This window comes from Colossoma macropomum, unplaced genomic scaffold (genome assembly GCF_904425465.1).
Source record: "Colossoma macropomum unplaced genomic scaffold, Colossoma_macropomum, whole genome shotgun sequence".
NCBI lineage: Eukaryota > Metazoa > Chordata > Actinopteri > Characiformes > Serrasalmidae > Colossoma > Colossoma macropomum.
The window spans coordinates 21,449,874-21,475,358 of NW_023494792.1; the positions used below are offsets into that span (position 1 = coordinate 21,449,874).

Here is a 25,485-nt window from a genome sequence, read left to right on the forward strand (position 1 = left end):
CATACAGTGACAGATGGATGATTTAGACATGTGTTTTGCACAATGCTAACACCAAACATGTCCTGGCTGATTAACCACGTTTGGTGCAAGGGTAAAATTGTGCAAATAATATCTTTGTAGAACTATTCCTTTAATGCATTTTCCTCTCTGTTTCTCTGTCAGTGAGGAGTTTGGAGAGCAGATCACGTGTAAGGTGGGAAAGTATCTGCAAGAGAAGGTGCCCTCTGACCTCCTCCCTGTTACTGTGCGCTATGGGAAGCACACCAGCACTCAGGTCTCTGCAGCCTTCCAGTTCTCCAACAACCCCATGATTACTGAGTACCAGCCCAAAAACAGCTTCGATTGGTAAGTTCGTTCTGCATCCTCCACCCACCGCCTCTTATTTCTAGTTTGCTCTTCTCTTTTTTAGAAGGCTAGAATGTACTCTATGCAAATGCAGAATGCTTGTGGACTTGGAAAAACAGATTGTACTTGAACAAAGAACAGAGGAAAATTGCCAGCGTTAGATTAACTCCTACAGATAAAAGCTCCATTTCTGCTTTAATCTGTAGGAGTAAGAAGTTTATTTATTTTTTTTAACACTGTGGGTTTTACTGAACCTCTTATTGTTAATTTACTGGACCCTGAGAGAAGTGAGAGAAGCTCATGTGGTTTTTGAATGATCATGAGTTGCAAAAAAAAACACATTTAGTCTCAAGAAACTTTGCTAAGCTTTACTTGCACCCTGTTACATAACACTAACATAAACATGTCATGGTAGATGTCATGTGCTGTCATGAGCGGTCATGACTGTTTGTGTCTAGTTATATAACAGCGTCACGTTACTATTACAGGTCATTGTTGTCATAAAATTTGTCATGTTTGATGTCATAACTGCTGATGAGAACACACAGCGAAAATGAGCATGTGATGTAAGTTGTCATGACATCAAATGTTGCGCCATTCCTGACTATTACTGGTAATGGTAACAGGACACTGTTGTATTATTGGACATAATCTGTCATGACTGCTGGCAGCATATGACATCTGCCATGATGTGTTGATGGCATGATTATGTCAGTGTTATATTGCAGGGCTCGAGTGACTGTTACCAAACTTTTTAATGCAAGCATTTTACTCGCCAGTTCATCATGAAATGTTCACACTATGTAAAGAACAGTTGGTGTTTTTAAATGGTATAAAAAAAATAGCATCATTTTTTCTTACACAAGTGCTGACAGTCACTGCATTCTTATCTGTTTCAGTGGTGGGAGGAGGATTATGGTGATGGGCTCAGGATTTGGCCTCATCCAGAAAGCCACTATGAGAGTGATGGTTAAAGCTGATGAGGGGCCTGTGCAAGAGGTGGGTGATATGGCAATAATATAACTTCAAAAAAAGTTTTTATTGTACGTTATGTTGCAATATTTAGTGTTTTTGAGGCTGAATAAGTTACAACTACAAAAAGGAAAAGAAAAAGTGCCCCTTTTTAAAAATGCTACCAAAACCTATGAGTTGTTGGTAGTACTGCGCTGCATTAACTCCGCGTAAGCAGGACTAATTCTGCTGTCTTTTTAATGAAACATGCAGTTGGCCAGTTTTTAAGGATATCCATGATATTCTCAGAAAGGCATATTGTCACGTAATTTAAAATGATAAATATCGTTATCTTGCCCAGCTCTAACCTGGGCTGAAGCATCAAGCTACAGTAGAGGTATCCACAGTGCACCTTACTTTAGCAAATCAGCTCATAAAGGGGAGGAAATGTTTGGTCCAGATTCTCTCTTGAAGATGAATTGCTCTTTGTTTCCGTATGTTTTCTTTCCTGTTAGAAACCAAGAATCGTAGCAAGGGTTTCTCCTGCTCACATCACAGTTTCAATTATTTGATGTGGCAGACACTTAATAACTTGTAATTCCAAAGCTGTCATAAACAAAACATGGAGATTAAACAAGCATTTATCTCGTGGAAAAAGGGAAAAAAACTTGATGAATGTTTCATGTAATCTTTCTTATCTGAGGATAAGCTTTTGAACTCACTCGCTTCTTCTTCAGCTTGTTCTCCTCTAGCTGCCGCCTCCCTCCCCCTTCCCCCCATACACACCCACACTCTCTCTCTCATTCAGTCCCCCTCTAGCCACACTGAATACCAATAAGTCTAAAAGCTCTGCAGCCTTCTGCAAGACCTTACTGAAAAATGAATACTTTTGTAAATATATGTAGAATATATAGAAGTGTATTAAGAGTGTAATTGGAATGCAGGGTATACTGCGAGAGGTTCAGGAGGTCTCCACTATGTCGAGTATGTGTGCTCTGAGTCACACTCGGAGAGCAGTAGAGGGAAATAAGTGGAGAAATCTGATTCACTTTCATTTAGAAGCTGCATTAATACATGGCTGGATGTTCTGCTTGATTAACACAGAGGGCAGCCGTCTCTCTCTCTCTCTCTCTCTCTTTCTCTCTCTCTCTCTCTCTCTCTCTCCCTCTCTCTCTCTCTCTCTCTCTCTCTCTCTCTCTCTCCTCTCTCTCTCTGTTTCTCCTCTCTGGCTGGTAAGGCCATGACTAAATAGCCCTCAGGGTCTTCTCGGCAGTATCGGCAGAACAGAGGCTGTTCTCACACAGCTGTAGTGGGTGTATGTGTGCGTAGACACTTTACTCTCCATTTCTTTTTTTTCGTTACTGTGGGTTCTTCTGTCCCCTTAGTTTGTTCAGGAGGCTGTGAGTATGAACGACTCCATGCTGCTGTTCCTCTCGCCGGCCGTGAATAGAACGTCTGAGAGCCAGACGCTTACCTCCATCCACCTGGACAACTACACAAAGGAGCTCGAGCTATTCGAATATCACACAGATCCCATCTTCTATAAGCTCTCCAAGGATGTCATCATAGAGAACAGCGTGTTCATTGTCACGGTGCGTCTTCCCAAGAGATGCAAAATACACTGGTCATAAAAAGTTTGAGAACACCTTTCCTTCTTTTGAATTTTTTCCAAGTAATGTTTGTTTTTCACTCTTTTCAATTAAATCACCAGTTAATTACACATACTCAAAGATATTAAAGGGTTGAGATGCAAACAGCGTTATTCAGAGTGGTTTGGTGTGAAATGCCCCATTCTAGAGAAACTTACCAAGTCAGAATTGATCACAGTGGTGGTGATAGGAACCAGACATCTGAAGAGTTTAATGCTTCTAAAAGCTCCCTCACAGAAAAAAATATTGCTGAAATGGTTGGGGACACACTGCCTGATGCTGGAAATAATGTTTTATGATTAAAAAAAAGTTACATATATCTATAATGTTTACCATTGTAAACATTACATATAGAAACTCAGAAAACCAGTGTAGATTCATCTGTTGTCATGGATAGTAAATAAAATGGCTATATTTGTGTTGTAGACATCATGACCCCTGGTTCCTTTTACCGGCACTGTAAAGAAGTCTGGGTTGGTAAGTTTCTCTACAATGAACCGTTTCACATCAAACCACTCTGAATGACTTTGTTTACTTCTCAACAAGGGAATTATGCAGAAAATCAGTGGAGTACACTTTCAAATAAGAAAAGGTATCTGCATACTGAATATATTCTGAGTATATTCTGCAACACTCAGCTTCATGCTTATGAAAGTGTCTTCCTCAATATGAACAGCAGACTTGCCTAAATAATTATTTGCCCCTTTTCTTTTCCAAACTATTGTTAAAAGCTCACATTGAAACTCCTTTGGCCCAAAGATGGGTTAAACAGCTGAAAGGTTTAAGTGCTGATGAGTGCTGACATCACAACAAGGAGATAAATGTACACTGCGTTCACATTGGTTCACTCATCAACTCGTTTTCTGTTCACTACTTAGTGTCATTGTGTTTGCTATGTAATAAACTGACTGGAAAATGATAATGGAATGGCTGAAAGATTTAGTCAGAGAGTTTGAACAGCACTCCTACATGGCTACCAGTCTATATAGTGCTCTGTTTCTGTAATTAGAAGTGAATTTGAATGCAGCATTAGAAATGGCACAGATACAATACACCAGAAGTAGCGAACTCCGGTCCTGGAGGTCAGCTGTCCAGCACAATTTGAGCCTGGCATTAGGTGCTGAGCTGTGTGTTTGAGTGGGAAAATCACCAAACTGTGCTGGATTTTTATGAAAACAAATGGCAAGATTTGAACAAAATTCTGTTTAATCATTTATCATAAACTGACAAGAAAACATACTAATTGAAAATCTAGTTGTCACTAAACCTTTGACTGATGATGTCACTTTGTTTGCAAATCATATGTCATCTGAGTATTTATCCTCTCCGGTGTGTTTTTGACCAATTTCAGCCTAATGTTGAGTATTAAGTATTTAACTACTGATAGGTATGAAACAGTGAGAACCAACCTCTGTAAATATTTCCACAAGTCGTGATCCTGAACTTATGGGGATATTTTTATTATTGAATATTTGATCTGATTCCCAGCTGGTGCTTGTTTGCCTGTCCAGGGCTGGGGTTTTTCCAAAGCCATGACTGCTAAGGAGGCGCAGGCGTTTCTGGGCGACGTGTCCTGTAACGTGAACACGCTTCAGGACGATAAGCTGTTCCTTGACCCGCCGACCACCACGCCTAGATCACGCTCTAAGAGACAGCGGCGAGACGTCACGTCTGAGCTCCTCGACCTCCTGGTGGGTCAACGCTTTACAGCAGTTACAGCTGCTCCAGCACGGACTCTCACTCCTGAGCTCTGACCTTTGTTCATTTTTGATCACTCAGTGGTTCTGTGTATCAGACACGCTCTGACCATTTCTGTGGTGTTCAGATTAGCATATGACGGTGCTAATGAGTGATGGTTGTGAGATTCCTTCGTGTTTGCATGCATTACAATTTGGTTTAACATTTTAGCCCTAGCCCTAACAGCCCTATTATTTGGTAATATGCAGGATTTACAGTATCATATGTTCTGTTGTTTGATTCAGCGCAAACTCAGCTTTTCAGTTATACCAATTTTTGAACACAAATATTCAATATAAATGATTAAAAAGTATGCAAATGTTATAACACCCTGTACCATAAATGGACCTACTAGATGGCATATTTATTCCTCTGACTGGCTTTCAAGCGTTGGCTATTAAATTAATCAAGGACAGAAAAAATGACAGATTAGCCTGTATCTCTATCTGGACAGTACAACACACAATAACACAAGTCTATCAGAAAGCTCCACTTTTCTACTTTAATGTGGAATTTGTTTACATCAAACAAGTTGTGAAGTTATTTAAGTTTAAAGAAGACATACAAAGGACAGTAATGTGTCATTTTTTTCCTGTAATGAAGTGAATGAGTATAAGGAAAAGTGCATCACAGTTCTTGTTATCACATTAGTTACAGATGCAATAAGAATTTAATGACTTGGGTTACTCATATGTGTGTAATAGAACAATATTAACTGTGCACAATGACTTTTCATTTTCATAATGCGTGAACTCCAAGAACAATCTGTTAAAACAGCTAAACACATCACACCTACAGCTACTATGAAGATGATGTATAAAGACCCCCTAGCTAAACAAGAAAGAGACACAACCTTACCTAAAAAGTCCAGACTCAATTCTCATTCAGGACCAGCTCTATAAAGTTTTTGTTTATTTACAAAGAAATTATTTAGAGGAAGCTGTTTTTGAACTGGCCAGTTTCTAGGTTATGAAATAGCATTTGCCAGTCATCATTTTAATCCAGCATAACTGTCTGGATTTTTCAGAGCAGAGACATGGACATGGAGTGATATGCCTTTTAAATGGAATTTGCTGTGATCGACTGTTTATTTCCAAATCAGGTTTAATTAGGTATTTGTGTGGATTTTAGAGATTAACTTGGAAGTCAAGTAATGAGTAGTGAGTTTCCAGAAAGTGAAGTAATCTCATTTAATTTTTCAAAGAAATATCAGTCATTTGTTATGGTTTACAGATTACTTTCCTTTGGAAAAAATAATCTCACAACTCATTACATTACTTCTGCGTAATCCCAGCACTGGTTGGTAGCAACACATTCGGTCTTAAAGGGGTAACAAAGATACTTTGTTTTGAGTTGATGCTAATCAAAGCCTTGATCTGTTTCTGTTTTCTGCCTCAGATTAAGTTTGGTAATGGAGAGTGGGTTGTTGGTTCTGTACGCTATGAGAGGAAGTACGAGGTGAAGCTGGATAAAATTATTATCCCTGCAGTTGTCGTCCCCATGCTGCTGATCATAGCCATCTCTATAGTCTGCTACAGGTAAACAACTACATCTACCACCTCTCAGAGTTAGATCTGTGTAGCATGTCATCTGTGCTAGTATGAAATCTTATTTACTGCTTGTTTATCTCTTTCTTTCTCTCTATCTCTCTTTCTCTATTTCTCTCTTTCACTCTCTCTCAGGAGGAAGAGCCAGCAGGCGGAGCGGGAGTATGAGAAGGTCAAGCACCAGCTAGAGAATCTGGAGGAGAGCGTGCGTGACCGCTGCAAGAAGGAGTTCACAGGTCGTTACACAGCATTATACACATACTGTACATACATGAAAAAGATTTAACAAACTCTCACACCGTAACTGTCTGTATTTCTCTGCAGATCTGATGATCGAGATGGAGGATCATACGAATGACCTGAGTGAAGGACGTATCCCCTTCCTGGACTATAAGACCTACACAGACCGCGTCTTCTTCCTGCCCTCGAAAGATGGAGCCAATGACGTGATGATCACCGGAAAGCTGGATATCCCAGAAGCCCGCAAGGCAACAGTGGCTCAGGCCCTCAACCAGTTCTCCAACCTTCTCAACAGCAAGACCTTCCTCATCACTGTATGATATAATAATAACAATATTAACGATAATATTGATAACATTTGTCAGTTTAGTTGCAGAATCTCAAAGTGCTTTACACAATAAAAATAGGCCAAGCATTGTAAGGCAAAAATGTTATGGTTTAATGAAATATAATATGTACTGTATAAAATATATAATGAAACATTATAAATTACAGATTATAGAAGAATACAACTCACATACACATTAGGATACAGTTACTCATTTAGCTGATGCTTTTGCCTAAAGCTTCTTACATTTGCCAGCTGCTGGGTCAGTCTCTCTAGGGCAATCTCACTTAAGTGCCTTTTCTCAAGGGCACAATGGCAGTAGCCATAAACTGGTTTCAATCCCATGACCTTATGAGTTAATTTCTCTGACCACTATACTTCCAACAACAAAGTTCCTCATTAAACTACTAATGGAGTTTGTTACCACAATTGATGCAAACTTTTTTAGTCAGTAAAGTGAACGGTATTGATTATTACTGATCATTATGTCCTTTGAGTCTTTTGAACAGGCCTGCCATCCTAACGCATTTAAGCGCAGTGCTTGTCTTAGTTGTAGAAAGTGAGATGCAGTTATCTTAGTAAAATCACAAAATTATCACAGTTTCACTTCTGGACAATTACATATTAATGCTTACCTCATTTTGTATGTCTAATAATATGGACACACACATCTTAAACCTACTCAGTGAGTCTTAGCTTTCATTATTTCTCAGTTTCATCTTCCTTCACTGCATAAGCTAGTAATTAAGTGATCACACAGATAGGAAACACTTTACTCTCTTTCATTAAAACACAAATTGCCCTGTTACTTTAATGATATTAAAGAGTCTTGACACTGTTATTATGTCCGTTTTATTTACTGTCTGATGGACTGTTTGCTCAAAGCGAGCATTTCTGCCAGTTATGAAAATGACACCACAATTGGCTCAGTTACTTTAATCATGCAAGAGATTTTAGACTTTGCGCATGTGCAGAATACATCCCCAATCTATCTGCATCTTGTGTGGTGGGGGATGTTCTAAATTCTCTCTTTTTCTCTCTCTCTCTAGTTTATCCGGACTCTGGAGGCTCGTCCAGACTTCAATGCAAGAGCTAAGGTGTATTTTGCGTCTCTGCTGACTGTGGCTCTACATGGAAAGCTGGAGTACTACACAGATATCATGAGGACACTGCTGCTCGGGCTTATGGAAGAATACGTGCAGAGTAAAAACCCCAAACTCATGCTGCGCAGGTGAGCTGACACCACCTCAAACACCACTCCACACATATTACACAGAAAGAAACCTATTAAATTGTAAAAAATGTTTTGTCAGGTCAATGTAAAAAAATATTTCATGTTTCAAGCAATTTAACTGGTTTCAAAAGACTTAGTAAAACAAAATTTTAGTTTAAATGAACTAAAGCAATATTTTACATCAGTTATATCCTCAAAAATGCTTCAGATCAACTTCTGCCCTATTCCACATTTTATAGTATAGAGTATTCCACTGAATCATACAATAATAATAATTTTATTTGAGCATACATGTAGTGTCACTTTATGCCTTTTCTACTAAGGAAGCTTCTTTGTTAAGATAAGGTAATGCTGAATTTTCTTTTTCAGAGACTGAATCTTGCATTTGCTTTTCTGGCTGTTCTGCACCTCTGCAGCTTTGGCAAACATCCCTCATGAGCTTAGATTAGGATCGGATAACAATAGATCTGGCTGTGCCATGTTCACCATTATTTTAAGCCAATTGTTGATCTGCCACTCTTTGCTAGTTTAATTATAATTCTCCTCAATCAGCTGATGATCCACAGTAATTATCTCCCTCTCTGATTATCCCATAAGTGTTCATTAGCCACTAATCGCTAACATTTGGAGCATTTTGAGGTAAAAGAGCGAGCAGTAATTGGTTAGAAAACAAGTGTGTGTGTGTGTGTGTGTGTGTGTGTGTGTGTGTGTGTGTGTGTGTGTGCTTGGTGCCTGTGTGCGCACATTTTTCCTCTCAAGGTCAGAGACAGTGGTTGAGAGGATGCTGTGTAACTGGATGTCCATCTGCCTCTATCAGTTCCTAAAGGTAATGCGGACTCTGGTGCACCATCAGTAGTTTTTATCTTTATGTGGTTGTGTCAGGTTTAAGATTACTATCTCAGTAACACTCTCTTTTACAGTCCCATAAGTTTTAGGTATTATCTGGGTAATTCCAGGGTAATAGATAATAATTGTAATTAACATGATGGAAAGTTTCAAGACAATTTAACTTAATTACAGTGAAATTCCTAACTGTCTAAGCTATTAAGCTGATAAAGACATGGTAAAACACCTAATAAATATTTGGAGTTACAAGGTGGTGAGTGCAAGCATGCACTAAAATTAACTGTAGTGTCACATGTAAGTGTTTAAGCAGGAAAGTAAATCAAAAAATGCCTCCAGGTACTTGGTAAATTATATGGTATACAATGATGGCACAAAATACAAAGATAGTGTTCTGAAGTGGAAAAAAAGGAACTCAGTAAAACTCCAGTAAGAATTATTGCTTTCTTTAACAGTCCAGATTCATTAATTGGTAATAAACAGATACTTACTATGTAAAACTCTGTTGTCTATTCCTGTGCAATCTTTTTACATCAAATTACTGCCCAATATTTTTACCCAAAATAATTTCACAGTACTGTGGAGTTTGTGCCACATACTTGCGCAGTTAATACATACAGCCTTTTTGGCATTTTAGTATAATTTAGTTAGACTGCCATGGAACTTACCATGTTACCAAAAATAATTACCTAGCACTTTGTTGTTTGTACCTCACGTTTACCTGGTAAATACCTAGAACCTAAGGAACTGTAAAACAGTGTGCTACCACTATTACTAGAGGTGGCCAGTATGACAGTATTTTATCAAATCATCACAGCACACTTTTTCTGAGCAACGTGGATATCGTCACTACTTGAATGCTGAACAGCTGCATGTTTCAACACAAACAGAGCACAGTTGTTTGTGTCTGATTATATTTAGCACAGTGCAGTAAGTGAAATGGTAAATAAAAATGATTGTACTTATAGTTTAAAGTGTGGCACTGCTGTTGCACTCTAGCTGTTCCAACTTATAAAACCTCAGAAAAACAAAATTTAATGATACATAGTATTTATCTTAAAAAAGCCTTTGCGTTGTGATAATGTATTTTTGCCCTATTTCTTACTTTTTAACAAACTTAGAAGGCCTGAGATCAGCACTGTATACCATACTTTACTGAACTACATGTCTTCAGGTTGATTACAGAAAATGAGAGGTTGTATTTAAATATGATCATTAGCGTATTATAAAGATAGTAAATGTGGCATTTTACCCCTCATCAGAAAACACACAAAAGGATTTCAGACAGTCATGGTGTGCAAGCTAAATTATTCTTATTTGCTTTGGTCTCAGGTGCATCATCTTTGGACCCTTAAAGGCTGTTAAAGGCTGATGAGTCATGTTTTTAGCCGTTATTATCTTGATAATCATGATTGCCATATTTAATAAATGTCAAGATTTCTGGAGTCTGCTCAGGTATTATTAGATGTCAGTCAGCACAAGAGATGGGAAAGCTAACCTAAATTCATACCAGAGCTTATGTGAGGGAAAAACTGAATAGAACTGGGAATCCGTTGAGTCAAGTTGCATTTCACACTGTGAAAGATAGACTGCCTGTTCTATAATTAATAAAATAGATAGCTATAATCTACCTCCAGACGTCAGTGGGAGAAGAACAGATGATTGCTGACAGAAAGCTTAAACCATTTTTATAAGAGGGTGTATGTGCATTGTTTGTTGTATCTATAGGACTCTGCAGGGGAACCACTGTATAAACTCTTTAGAGCCATAAAGCATCAGATAGAGAAAGGCCCAGTGGACTCTCAAGTGAAGAAGGCCAAGTACACACTGAATGACACGGGCCTGCTTGGTGACGATGTGGAGTACTCCATGCTGGTAAGGTCTGTGTGTGGGTGTGTTGGTCAGGAGTCCTGATCACTTTAAAAAGTACAAGAAGCAATATAAAAGGTTTTTACTTGTTTATTAGTGATGAAAAATCATAGGGCAATAATATGATTTTGGAATATTGTAATCGATTATCATCAACTATAATAATATTTAATTAAGTATAGAGTAACTTTTTTGCCAAAAACATTAAAAATCTCATTGATCATCAGTTGTTTACTTATTAAAATAATGAACCATGATTAATTACATTCATTTGTACAGTTAATCGTGTCATTTTTTTTCTCATATTTGACCCTAAAGAGAGATTTTTCCATTTAGAAAGCAGTGTATTTTGTTATAGCTATGAGTAAACAAAATATTTTCTTCAGAATGTATGTGCTACCCTCAATAATTCAGCTTGAACCTGAAAGTCAATAATTTATAGCACTAATGAATTATAAATGCTAACTTAAACACCACTATAAATTACATATGCCAAAAGTTAACTCTAATAAGTTTTTAAAGAGAGAAATGATTAACGCTGCTAATTTTTAATGCATTTTTCTAGTCTGGCCCTTCAAATCATAGTATTGCAGACTGAAGCCCAGCTGCTTGTACGCTGTATGTTCCTATGAAAGAATACATGATTGTAGCCCTTTCTTTCAATTACAGCTTCTAATGCCTTTTAAAGCAGTACTTTCAAGACCTTTAACAGACTATAGTTGACAATGCTTGCTGGGGACCTAAATCAACGAAAAGCAGTTTTCTCAGTGGTGAAAACATGCAGCCACTATTGCTCTCACTGGATGCTGGTGACGGAAGTTAGCAACTGCGTTCACTCTGTGGAAATTATTTTCATGTTCAGGTTCTTGTTCTTGAAAACAATGTTACTGGATTATTGAAAGTAGTAAATACATTCTGATGCTTATATTATCCACTCAAGCAGCTATAACAAATGCACTGCTAATTAAATTTGCACAAAGACAAATGAGGTTAATTGTGATTGACTATGTATTGAATCTTTTTCTAAGGAATCATCAAATCATTGTGAGGTCAGAGATCTACATTCCTAATGTTTAGGGTCAGGGTTGGTTCCCCTTCTTTAGCTTTCAGGGTCATAACCCTTGACTTGTTGCTCCAGACCCTGCAGGTGTTGGTCCAGGGAGAAGGTCCTGATATTACTCCAGTGAAAGTGCTGGATTGTGACACCATCTCTCAGGTGAAAGAGAAGATCATTGAGCAGGTGTACAAAAACCTGCCGTACTCCCAGAGGCCAAAAGTAGAGAGTGTCACACTCGGTAAGTCGAGCAGTGTTTTGTCTGTGTGACTGTATGTACTGTTGATATTTCTTGCTTTGATGCTCCATGTTGAATGGCCTTGCCATGATTCAGCTGGTGATTTGTTTGTGCTTTAGGCATGAATCGCTGACTTTTTCAAATGGGTATTGATGCTAGAAATATAGAGCGATTTCACGCTTCTTGCTACCTTCTGAAAAAAAATGGAGAATGCATGTGGTATGTCAATATATCAGAATCAGAAGAAAATGCAGCCTCACTATTTGAGGCCAGTTTTCTGTCTCGCATATAACAGTTTTTTTTTCAAATCCTGGTTTGGTGTGTGTTTATGAAAAGCACGATTAATTTGATTTAAACCATTTCAGATTGATTTGGGACAAATGCCAGCACAATTCAATCCAGTATTTCTGTTAAAGGGTTGATGCGTTTGAGTTGGCAGGAACATTGCATGATGCAATGTACTGAGTCATTACAGCTCTAGTCGATGCTGTAAAAACATCCCCAAAACACTCCAGATTGAGGTATGACTTGGGCAGAGGTGAGCGCCAGTGAAACATAGGGTTATTCACAGATTGCTTCTCGCTCACCAATGTGTCGGCCACTTATGTGTCTCCTAGTCACATGGTAGAGTCGGGTGATTAGCATTCCCTGCTGTGCGTTGCTTTTCTGACAGTGTTGCATGTCTGGTTGTTTGAGTAGACGCCGCTACGGGCTTCACACAAAGGCAGCTAAGACCTTTCGGTCTACCTTTCATACTTATATAGCAGGACATAGGATGTTACGAGTGCCTCAGGAGGAATTTTAAAAAGTAATACATTTAAGAAAGCATTAAGAGGTGCCATAGAGAAAAGGTAACAGTTACTAGTTTATACTTGACTGCTTAACTGCAAGATGTAGGCTTACACTTCAGTTATGTCTTTCATAACTACATAACATATAGGCTACAATAGTTTCATAGTACCACATAATTTATGGTACTTACTGAATAATAAGCCTAAACGTTAATAACTGAATGATAAGTGTAGGGTCAAGAAGGTTAACCTTTCGAAGCTTGTTTGTCCGCATCCTAAGACTTATTATTTAGTAATTACATGGAAGATAATGCCAACAATGAACAACAGTGAACAATGTATATAGTCACTTTTGTAACAAAACCTCATATCTTAAAAATGTTCTTAGCTTAAATATACATGAATGTCACAATAGTTTAATGGGTAGTACTTTTGGACCATTTTTTACTGGTCCATTCATCATGAAACGTTCACACAGTGTAAAGGACAACCAGTGTTTTCAAATGGCATGAAAACATGAAAACAAAAAAGAGGTGTTGATGTGTCAATGAAGATATGGGCCTGCCTGCAGATACATGAAGATTAAGGAGTTCATGTTAGCTTTAACTTACCCAGCTTTAGAGGCTTTATGTTTGTTTTGGCCTGTGCAGTGCTGTAGGTCGTAGTCATAAGGCTACATGGCACCTACATAAGCACATCATGACAACTGACAAACCCTCATACATATTCATAAAGGCATCTTCCAGTACCCGTCGTCAGTTATAAACAGCAGAGTTGGCGAATTCAACCTTTTATAATAACTAAGGCCTATTTGAATAAGTGTTTATAAATGTTTATGTAGGTTTATGTCAGTTGTCATGAAGGGCTTATGTAGGAGTCATGTAGACTTCTGAACACTGCCCTACAGTAAAGTGTTGCCCAATACTCTGAAAGGTTTTTTTCTTCCCCACAGAATGGCGCCCTGGCTCTACAGGCCAGATTCTGTCTGATTTGGATGTGACCTCCCAGAAAGAAGGCAGATGGAGACGCCTTAACACACTAGCTCACTACAATGTGAGTATCACTCCTGAAAACTCACAACATCAGCTTTCAGTAGCACTCCAACTGCTCAGCTTCAGAGATAACTTTGAAATGCAGCATAAAGACGTGTCCCTATTTATGTGCCCATCTTTCAGGTTCGAGACAACGCCACGCTGGTTCTTTCCAGGGTTTTGCACACACAGCAGTCATATGACCAAAACCACGACAACCATGAGGAGAGTAAGTGGAAACTATTCTCCTTTTAAGATCACTACTTTGGGTTTAGGAAGCACAGACTTTGCATGCATACATACACTCTGGTATGTACACATTGCTTTGTGGCTCTCAGTAGCGTACAGATGAAACACATGGACACCTGCTCACTAGGCCTACGAAATCCTTTCTATTCCCTCTTAGGAAATGCCTTGCTGGAGGATGATAAAGTGTTCCATCTGGTCAGGCCAGCAGATGAGCTGGACGAGATGAAGTCGAAGAGAGGCAGCATTAAGGATAAGTCCATGACCAAAGCCATCACGGAGATCTATCTCACTCGCCTGCTCTCGGTCAAGGTAGACACCAGCACCACTATCCCAGATACCCACTATCACACACATCAAACCCTGTGAAGATATTACAATGAAGTTCCAACCAAACGAGGACCTGCATCAAACCTGCTGTGAAATCTCATTTCTTTTCCGGGTAGAAACAAAATGCAAGATTTAACCCTTAGACCCCGAGATGGAGTTATCAAGTGTAGTGATGTAATCATATATTTAATTATGTAGTGAGTTACAAAGTGAATAACATTTCGATTTGATTTACATTTTGTATCAACAATTTTGAGTGAACACTAAGCTTTTTTTCTGTTTGTATCGATGCCATGCAATGATTAAAAAATGGCAAAAATGTGCATAAATTTTTTTTCTTTCCACACAAGACTTTATGCAACTTTTATCACATTTAAATCATATTAAAGGGCCCATGTCCTGCAATTTTCTTGCATTGTACTTTTTATATATAATATAAAATTAAATTTTTACATGATCATTTTTAAACTCCTTTCATTTCTTAGTATTAAACAGGCTACTTTATTGCTGTGCCTTTAAGACTGATGTCTATGTGTGAACAGCCTCTGTTTTGATTGGCTGCCCTGTTTTCTGCCTCAATGAAAAAGTAGTCTGGGCTGAAACACTCCTAATAATTTCGGGCTAAACTGCTGTAGGCTGGAGAGGTGGATATATGTAAATATGTTGTTTTTTGTGACATCACAAAAACAAAATTTAAAATTCCATATATGGACTAAATAAATAAATACTTTTTAAAAAGTTGAGGAAATTCTGTTTTACATGATATGGGCTCTGTAAAATACCTCCTCCTACTCCATCAAACACTCAAATATGGAATCTGCACTTGTTTCAATGAACTATGAATGAGAAATAATTAATATCAAATTTCAACACACTGATAACTGAGACTCATGAGGGTTAGTGCTGTCAAGTATTTTGTAATTTATGACCCTCCTTCAGTGGCTCCGCTTGCTTTAAATGGATCGTGCATCAGTGCCGCATCTCCTTGTATATGTAATCTTCAGAGCTTGTTTTGAGCAATTGAAATGTGTCTGAATTTTATCTGCCCAGTTTGTGGAAATACAGTCCTGTCTGATGTGTAATCATGTATCCTCTACAGTAAATTGGGCAATTAGCATAAGTTTCACCTTAGGCAGCATTACGTGAAGATTTGAAGCACAGCAAAGTAAACAAGGGGACTGCATGTGTTCTAGTCTGTCTGGCTCTCAGTGTAAATCAATATATTTTCAAGGCAGCTGTGCATGACCATGTTGGATACCTCTGGCATAAAGATTAGCCTGGCCTTCTGTTGAGTGTGCAAGGGTTATGGCCATCTGACATTTTCACAGCTTGACAATCAAGCAGTAAAATGTCATCATTTTCCAATGTGTAACAATATTGTTTCAGAGACATGAGATCTCAAAATTAGGAAAGCGAGAGAAGTTTGCTTTTTACTTTATCATAATGCTACAGTTTTAGAAGTATGCATGCACCTGTTTTATAATTTAATAATACATATATAGGGCATTTCCAGTTTGTATGTGTTGTACTGGTTTATAAGTATTTCGCTTTGTCTTCACTCAGCCCTTAGGGGTGCTTTCTCTATTCCCTTCCTCTGTGTCCTGAAGAATGTCTTTGCTAGCATAATTTGTGCAGACTAAGTGTTTTCATTTTCCTCCTCAGTGTGTTTGTGTGTGTGTGTGTTTGTGTGTGTTTGTGTGTGTGTGTGAGCTCTGTGTATGGTCCATTTAGAAGTCCTTTTAAGTTTGTGATGTTCTGCTTGAAACAAAGTAAGACACTTTGGTCGTGAAGTGACATCATATGTGTTTTGCATTTCTCAGCATTTGTGTCTGTGTGTCTCATAACACTCCTGTTTATGTGTGTGTGTGTGTGGTTTCAGGGCACGCTGCAGCAGTTTGTGGACGACTTTTTCCGCAGTGTTCTCTGCTCAGGAACCGTGGTGCCGCCTGCTGTTAAATACTTTTTTGACTTTCTGGATGAGCAGGCCTTAAAACACGAGAACGTGGATGAGGAGACCATCCACATCTGGAAGACCAACAGGTAAAAGTGTGTGAAAGAGAGAGAGTATCATCAGTGCAGAGTGTTCATGCATTTCATATTAGAACAGCAGAAACTACACACTGTGCACTTTATACATGTAGTACTGATAAAATTCAATATCTCAGTATGTTCTAAATAGTTCACACTATCACAGTAACAGATGATGTATAGATTTGCATTAATAAAGTTAATGATCCTGTGTGTCCCGAGTAGGGGGTTATTTTGCTATAAAAGTTGCGATCTTTTAAGGTGGGGATAATGTTTTTTTGTGTGTTAAGCAAAAAAATCTCTCGCTAAATAAATACAGTTTGGTTGGGTGAACCTGGTCAAATGACATGTTTTGTTGATTTTTCTAAGTGAAAATAAGTCAACACATCAACACATTTCTGCACATTTTAGAGCACTATTACTGTTTATTTGCTGAATTTATCGTATTGGCAAAAAAAAAGCTACAGCACATTTTATATTTTATGTTGTATGCATATACTACATTGCATACTAAAAACTAAAAAAGTGCAGTTCTGTGCTGTGTCACTCTTGATATACTTTTTTATATTAAATTTACATTAAAGTTGTTCTTACTTCTTACCTCCTTTTGATGATAAGCAAATTTATCTTGAAATTAAATAAAATAATTTTAAACCCAAACTATTTATGCATTAAAAAACAATTTAAAAGACTTAACATTAAACAAGACAACGTTTAGTTCACTAAGTACAAGAAAAGATTGTTTATAAAATGTTTATTATAGGCTAATAAAAGAAACATTTTATTATCATATAAGTATAATGAACATGGTTATTGTTCTTATTGTTTTTTAGTCAGTGATAAATGAAATATCTGTAGCGTTTCCGCATTTGAATGTTTGTTTTTGTTTGTAGTTTGGTTTCAATTAAAAAGCTTAAATTGTTTCTATGAGTTGTTTGATTCACAGTATGAGTTTAGTCATGAATGCACTAATTCCAGGAAATATTTTTGACACTGAAAGTATGTTTTAGCTAAGATATTCAGCTTTCATTTGCTGTTTGATGGGTCTTAACTGCTAACCAACTCTGCTCTCCCCTACTGTTACTCTAAGCTAAAAGAATGTCTTAAAAACTGTGCTTGTTTTCACTGCTGGCTTTGTTTTTTGCCCTTGAAATTATACCAAAGGGAATCTTACTCTAGAGGGTAAACAGACTCCAGATTTCCAGAAAGGAAACTTATTATTTATTGCATTTTTTAAGTATTGCAACACCCAGCAAATGAAACACATTACAGTTAACATTTAAGTTTTGTTATCTATCAGTATGGCTAAAACTAGGGGTGGGAATCTCTAGGCACCTCACGATTTGATTCGATTACGATTCGGAGGGCTGCGATGCGATTATAAAACGATTATCGATGCGTCTTTTTTTCTATATAGCATTTATATTTTCTCACTGTGTGAGCTCAAGTTTCGAGTTCAAGTTTATTTGTCATTTGCACAACATGTCAGGACATTTATACATTGAAATGCTTGTGGTGAGGCTCTGCTAATCACTCTACGGAAAGTAAATAAGTAAAAATAAAAATACAAGAAAAAACAACTGAAATATATTAAATATACACAAAATATGCACAGAATATAGAGACAATATACATTTTAAAGTGACTAAGTGACTCAGTGTTGTTATTTCAAAATGACTTGGTATTTTTAAAGCAAAGTATTTGTAAAGATCCATAATGAATTTACTTCCAATATCTTTTTTAATAAAACAAATGGAAGTGATGTGGCAAGTGAACCAGAAGGCTCTCATTCACTGCTCTTGTTTGGAGCACGAGAAGCTGCTGCTACTCATCTGCGATAAAATGCACAGTTACATTGAAATAAGATCCAGTGGTAATGGATGTCCACGCAGCACATGTTACAGCTATTCTACCCGTTTTCTTTAGTGATTTTATAACTTTGGTTTTGGTCTCGTTGTAGAGACGGGGGGATCGCTGTGTCAGTAAAGTATCTTTGAGACGGGTCGTGTGCAACATAGCGCGAAAGCCCTGTTTCACAACGACTGAGAACCGCCGTGCAGACTGCAGGTCACATAGCAGCGATGCGTTATTCGCATTTATAAGCAGTGCAGTTGGTTTCCTGGTACATTAAATCTGCAACAAGAGACTGTCAAACACTAAAAAGTGGCGAAGCTTCTCTTTCGAATTCTCCCGTTCCACCTTAAATGGTGCCGCATTTACATTCGTCGCCTCAGTTAGAATTTAAGGTGGAACGGGTAAATTCGAACAAGAAGCTGGAGAATAAGAAGCGACTTCAGCCTCGGAAAACAGCCGAACGTTGAGAGACATTTAACTGATCTACTTCAGAGGAAAAGTTTTCTGGCGGAAATGGGAGGAAAGCGGCTATAGTTAAAGCTTAAAGCCGAGTAAAGTAAATCTGCGCTCTCGTTTATATTGTTTAGTCTATACTAGGACATCAAGCACATACTGAAACATACTGGACATTAAATGCTGAGGCTCCCAAGGTGGTTTGATTTTTGAAAGGTCAAAATGGCTCTTCTTAACTTCTGGGTTGTGACTCCTGATCTAACCTGGCTTTTAATGCAGAGGGAGCCGGTTGGATTTCTCGCTCATCCAGTTGTGTTTTTGTTATGTGCCGCCACAGACTGTCCGGGCGCTGCACTTACCCACTTCCAAGTTCCGCCTTTTGCTTTCCGTCAACATTACGTATAAATTAAATATTTAGAAAATCGATTTTTGACATTTGTGAATCGATTCAGAATCGTTCACGTCCGCATCGCGATGCATCTAAGAATCGATTTTTTTCACGCACCCCTAGCTAAAACTAAAAATTAATACTAGTATGTGACACCAGTACTGGTATAGATTATATTTCATCCAGCACTGTGTGTGCGTGTGTGATTGATTGTTTTAGACTCACTCATGCATTCACACCCTCACTCATGTCCTGCAGGAGTTTGACCCGCTCTTTTATATTCAGGGTATCTCATCTCCTCATGGGACCTCGCTGCATCAATTAACGTCAGCTCCGTGTTTGTTTATTCCCACTGATGAGTCGTCGTGGCCGCAGCAAGATTGACGGCCGTTAGAGAGACGTGAATGAGGATGATGAGCAATATCATCAGACCCGCTCACTTCACACGCTTGTTTTGTTCGCTAAACCAGCAGAGACCGCTCCTATTAAATATGAATGTGCCAAAGAGCCAAACAAACATAGTAATTACGTCCCTGGTTAATTTAATTGTGCTGTTATTACACACTCTTTTTATTTTGTTGTTGTTCTCTCGCTGCGCAGAGGGATGCGGCTAGCCGGTATATATTCCAGAATTGCCCATCTCAATTAGTTCGCCTTTAAAACGCATGACAGAACGCAGGGGCACGAGCTATTTCGGGCCTGTTTGTAATTCTCTGGCATCGCTACAGTGGATGGGCTGTGGAGTCTCTTGTGTGTTGGGAGTTTTTTGTGTGAGGTTTTCTGTGGGCACCGGAGTGTGTTTGTGTGTGTTTGTGTGTTTGGGGGTGGTTGCGTGGGTGCTGGAGCGTGTAGTGAGGTTTTCGCTCAGCGTGTGCCCATTTGTTTGCTCCCAATGTGAGAGTTCAAAGAAAGTGTTGGTTAAAATGTGTAATTTTCCTGGTACAGTAGAAATGCACTCTCAGGTCAATGATGAATAGCAGGGGTGTTCAGAATTCTGTTTGTGGCTGCGGGCGTTGAATCCGAGGAGCTGATAAGCAGCGTCATGCTCAGCTGAGTCACAGTCATTAAATCTCCTCACAACTTTCTTCATTCTAAAAGCTCGCCATTTTAAGACACTCGGTCATCAGGGGAGTTACAAACAGTTCTGGACCTCCTGCTCTGTTAGTTTGGGCCACAGAATCTAAAGCTATGTGCTATGGAAAAGTGCCAATTACTAAGTCTCCTCTTCTCTTCTCTTCTCTTCTCTTCTATTCTTCTTTTCTCTTCTGTTCTCTTCTCCAGTCTCCCTTTAAGGTTCTGGGTGAAACATTCTGAAGAACCCTCATTTCATCTTTGATGTGCATGTGACAGAAGTGGTTGATGCCTCGTTATCGGTCATTGCTCAGACCTTCATGGATGCCTGCACTAAATCTGAGCACAAACTCAGCAGGGTGAGACAAATTGGCTTCTTTTTTGCACTCATCCGAGACCGTTTTTGCTTTTTTTGTTAACTATCTGAGGATAGAATTTGAGAAGAAGGTACTGGGCCTAGATTGATATAAAAGGGAAAGGAGTCTACAAATCAGAGTTCATGGAGAGTGCTTAGATTTCAGCCAAAATGGAGATTTTGATTGACAAACATTTTGATTGACATTTTTCTATTTTAGGACTCACCCAGCAACAAGCTTCTCTATGCAAAAGAGATCTCCACATACAAGAAGATGGTCGATGAGTAAGTTGTGTTACTTTGATCACCTGTTATGGGTGGTTATCCTATATTAGACCACGTATTCAGTAAGGACAGGACTAATAAAGAATAGAGATGCACAAATCATCATTTTTAATGGCTGATTCAAACTTTTTTTTGAGCCAATTTTTATTGCCTTTTTTTTAATCTGGAGCTCACACTGTTAAGGGTAAATGAAGACATAAAACACACTAGCATATATCCAGTTTTTTTTTTATTAGCCAAACTAAAAACATTATTTGCTCTTTATTGGGCCAAACAGGCATTTAATGTTTTTTAACCCCTTAAAATCCCAGGCTTATCACACACTAAGGTTTATTATTTAGTACCTACAGGGACTCCAATGCAAGCTGGTTGAGCTATTCTTAGGTTATAGAAGTGTGTAACACTGAAAGTAAGAGGCAGCTGGCTATTTAGCACAATGAGTCATGCATAATTATGCCATGACAGTTTGGTACAGGCATAGCGAGTGCACTTACCCGACTGATGTTATTTACCTTATAAAATGCACAGAGATCTGCTTAAATAAAATAACAGTAATATTATTAAAATTAAAATAACAACAATGATTCCAATCTTTGATGATTTTGATTGTGCATCCCTAATAAAGAGTAATTATAAGATTGATATTTCTTAATTATTATTTGTGATTGATCATTGAAGTCATGTTGGTTAGATCCACTTCATGGTAGGTGATTTATGACACTTATTCTTGAAAATAAGTAGACAACTCATGGCCTCAGAGCAACATTCTTATGCTAATGTGAGCTGACATGAGTTTTGAATTCAGTACGATGTATAATGTAAGCAGTTTTTCAGAAAATGTTTCTTCACTTAGCTGACTGTTAGGTCTTGCACCAAAACTTTCGTCTATGATGTTTAAGGGAAAAGCATTGCTTAACTGTATAACACATGACAGGACCACCACTTCTGTAAGCACAATATGCCTTTTAAACATTACCTCATAAAACTCATTGATAACAAAGTGACTGTGTAAATCTTGCAGATACTACAAAGGAATTCGACAGATGGTGCCAATCAGTGACCAAGACATGAACACTCACTTAGCTGAGGTGTCTCGGGTGAGAATACCCTCTTTCTGCTCAACTCTGTCTCCTTAACTGAATACTGTGGGATAGTGAGTGAAGGGGAATTTCTGTTACTGAGTGTGGTCCTGCTTAATGATGTCCCTTTGTGTTCCGTAGGCTCATACAGACAAACTGAACACACAAGTGGCTCTCCATCAGCTGTACCGGTATGCGAGCAAATACTACAAAGAGGTAAACATGCCTACACATTGTGCACAATATATCATTTGATAATCATTATCATGATATTGGCCTTTGCAGTACTGGTATCGCAGAAGGCTGTAAAGTGAAAATGACCATGCTGTGAGCATCTTGACCACTCATCAGTTCCAGATGAGTGTTTCTGTGGAATCTGTGTATTCAAATGATCAAACAACAAAAGTAAATTATATTAATCAAAATAATACAAAATAATGTTTCGCAATAAACAATACACATCATGATATTTTGACACACTGACAAAATGTGCTAGTAGTGTTTGCTGAAAAAAATATAGTGATGGTCTACACTTCACATAATGTGTTGCACTTAATCCGATTAAACAGGACTAATTATAGACGAATAAGATCTGTAGACCCCCCAGTCACAGGTGCGAACCATTCATTTGAACAAAGCATTAGTTCTCTTCATGCCATTCAGCCATAAGAACAATTGTGAGTTCAGGCACTGACATTGGACAAGAAGGCCTGGCTCACAGTTGACATTCCAGTTCATCCCAAAGGTGTTCAGTGGGGTTGAGGTCAGGGCCGTACAGGACTTCACTTTGTGCGCAGGGGCACAGTCATACTGAAACAAGAAACAGCATTCCCCAAACAGTTGCCACACAGTTAGAAGCTTATAATTGTCTAAAATGTCTTAGCAAGCTGTGGCATTAACTTTACCCCTAACTGGAACTAAGAGGCTGAGACCGAACCCTGAAAAACAGCCCCAGACCATTATTTCTCCTTCACCAAACTTTCCTGTTGGCACTATGCATTCCGGTACGTAGTGTTCTCCTTGTTCATCAGACTGTCAGATAATGAAGTGTGATTCATCACTTCAGAGAACATTTCCACTGTTCCAGAGTTCAGTAGTAGAGTGCTTTACATCACTCCATCAGATGCTTAGTATTGCGCATAGTGATCTTAGGCTTGTGTGCAGCTGCTAGGCCATGGAAACCCATTTCATGAAGCTCCTGATGGATAGTTCTTGTACTGGTGTTGTTTCCAGAGGCAGTTTGCAGCTGTAGAGGACAAGCAATTTTATGTGCTTCAGCATTTGGTGGCCTCTGTCTGTGAGTTTGTGTGGTCTACCGCTTCGTGGCTGAGCTGTTGTTGCTACTAGGTGCACTTACAGTGGACCAGGGCAGATCTAGCAGGGCAATTTCACATATTGACCTGTGGCAAAGGTGGCATCCTCTGACAGTGCCACAGTTTAAAGTCACTGAGCTCTTCTTTATGAGCGACTCTGTTGCCAGTGTTTGTGTATGGAGATGGAATGATCAGGATCAGGAGGAGTGTCTAAAAACTTTTGGCCAGATAGTGTATTTTGCACAGCATCAGAATACTACTATTTTGTCCATACCGTGCAGAAGTATTCTCGAAATGCATTTTTCCTCTGGGCAGTGCAGGACAGCGCACTGTGGTTACTAATCTGAACCCAGAACTGTCCATACTCTGGTCGAGTACCTGTGTTTGTTTACCATCACACAACAAAACTATGAAATAAGGTGAGATCTCTGGAGGTTGTGTGATTCACAAGATTTCTCATGCAGCGCTAGTGTTAACAGTAAACACAATCAACAGCGGCAACAACTGAGAAGTTTCAGATGTACCTTTTAGTCCACATTTGGTTTTACATGAGCGTCACAGACAGTGATTCTGGCTAGTTCGCTCATGGTTTTTATTTACTTATTTATTTTTAAAATGGTTTCTGTTTGACTTGACTGATCATGTATGTGACTATTGGATTTGACCAGTCAGTGGTCTGCAGTAGTGGTCTATTTCTATCTCCACCCATACATTTTGGATCAGTACTCTTAGCCCAGAAAGAAGGGTAACCAAATTCGGCACGGGTACTCAGGTACAGTACGGTTCGCTTGGCAGTAGAAATGATGACAAAACGCTTGGTCATGGGTTTGTAACTGTACCTTACTGCACTGTACTGCCCTTTGGAAAAACACCATGAGTGTACATCATGTAAGTACAGTTTTCAAAGTCTACTGCCTAGTACCCAGCGACATAAGAAAGCGCAGCAATACTTCTACATCTTTACTGTGCAGGTGGTGTAATGTGACACCTTTTCTCATACACTGACTCATTCAGCTCTCTTTCTGTTTCCATCCTAGATTGTCCTGTCTCTGGATGAGGACCCTGCAGCACAGAGTAAGCAGCTGACACTGCGACTCCAGCAGATCGCTGCTGCACTCGAGAACAAAGTGACAGATCTGTAACCCTGCCGTACGGAGATAGAGAGAGAAACAGACAGAGAGAGAGAGAGAGAGAGAGAGAGAGAGAGAAAGAGAGAGGCTGGAATGGAATCAAACCGCCAGAGGTCATGTCGGGCTCAAGTCTCTGGGGTATGAAAAGAGGATACAAGAAAGAAAAAAAAGAACAATTTAATGAATGAAGCCCTCAGAGTGTAATTAGCATTATAACTATAATCAGATGTTCAATTTCTTCCTGTGTAGAGAGAAAAAGTTTTAAGAATTGTATTATATATTTTTTTTATTGTGCAGTCTTTATGCGGAAAGCTTTATAAGGAGAAAATAACTTTTTAAATGGACAGCCTTGTGTTAATTGTGTTTATAAAGCCTCTGTGTATATGTGGGGGGGTTCTGTGGGAGTGGGTGTGTGTATGTGGGTGGGTGGTTGAGTGTGAATTGACTGCTAATTGCTCACACACAGGATGCCTAAATTCTGACCCAAAGGGAGTTGCCCACTCATCTGTATGACCCTGTTTTGTGTGCGTGCATGCGTGTGAGCGCATTTGGTTTTACGTAAGCTCACTTTGGGGTCATAACTTACGTGTTGTCCAACCAAACATCATCTGATGGACCCTGACTGGCAGGAAGGAGAGGTGTTTTCCAGCAGGTGGTGATTATATTTTTCTGTTGATTCTCTGAGCGGACCTGCTGGTCTGATGGGGTCAGCTTCCATCAGAAGAAACACTGGAAAAGCCAATAATATGATTAATAGCACATTTCTTTTACATGCTCTTAACTCACCATAACAACATGGACCAACCTGAGCACAAAGAGATTCTGTTTAGGCAATAGCATTTCAACAAAAAAAAAAAAAAAAAAACAGAACAAAAAAAGTGTCCATTGATACGAGGCATGTCATTTTTATACATAGATTTATGTGTCATATTTGTACAACCTTTTTGTTATGGTTCATTTCAGAATTATGGTTATTATTATATTGTGCAATGAAAATTTCACTTATGATAATGTCTTATGCATCTCATAAATGAATGGTTATATTTTATGGTTCATGGTACCAAAATGTAATGTTGATGACAAATCATTTCATAGA

General features: G+C 38.6%; 1 protein-coding gene across 1 annotated transcript in view; it reads left to right on the plus strand.

The window, feature by feature from the left end:
* The window catches only part of plxnb2b (plexin b2b), a 90,980-nt gene extending 65,735 nt beyond the window's left edge, over positions 1-25,245 (plus strand). Inside the window, 21 exon segments of the mRNA XM_036576542.1 lie at positions 163-345; positions 1,245-1,344; positions 2,682-2,888; positions 4,457-4,636; positions 6,081-6,220; positions 6,365-6,465; positions 6,554-6,783; positions 7,847-8,028; positions 8,791-8,857; positions 10,603-10,749; positions 11,882-12,038; positions 13,779-13,879; positions 14,002-14,086; positions 14,264-14,415; positions 16,313-16,473; positions 20,438-20,459; positions 20,461-20,586; positions 20,803-20,867; positions 21,889-21,964; positions 22,088-22,162; positions 24,297-25,245. Coding sequence (XP_036432435.1) covers positions 163-345; positions 1,245-1,344; positions 2,682-2,888; positions 4,457-4,636; positions 6,081-6,220; positions 6,365-6,465; positions 6,554-6,783; positions 7,847-8,028; positions 8,791-8,857; positions 10,603-10,749; positions 11,882-12,038; positions 13,779-13,879; positions 14,002-14,086; positions 14,264-14,415; positions 16,313-16,473; positions 20,438-20,459; positions 20,461-20,586; positions 20,803-20,867; positions 21,889-21,964; positions 22,088-22,162; positions 24,297-24,401 — 2,662 coding nt within the window. The 3' untranslated portion in view covers positions 24,402-25,245.
* Positions 25,246-25,485: the final 240 nt, after the last annotated feature.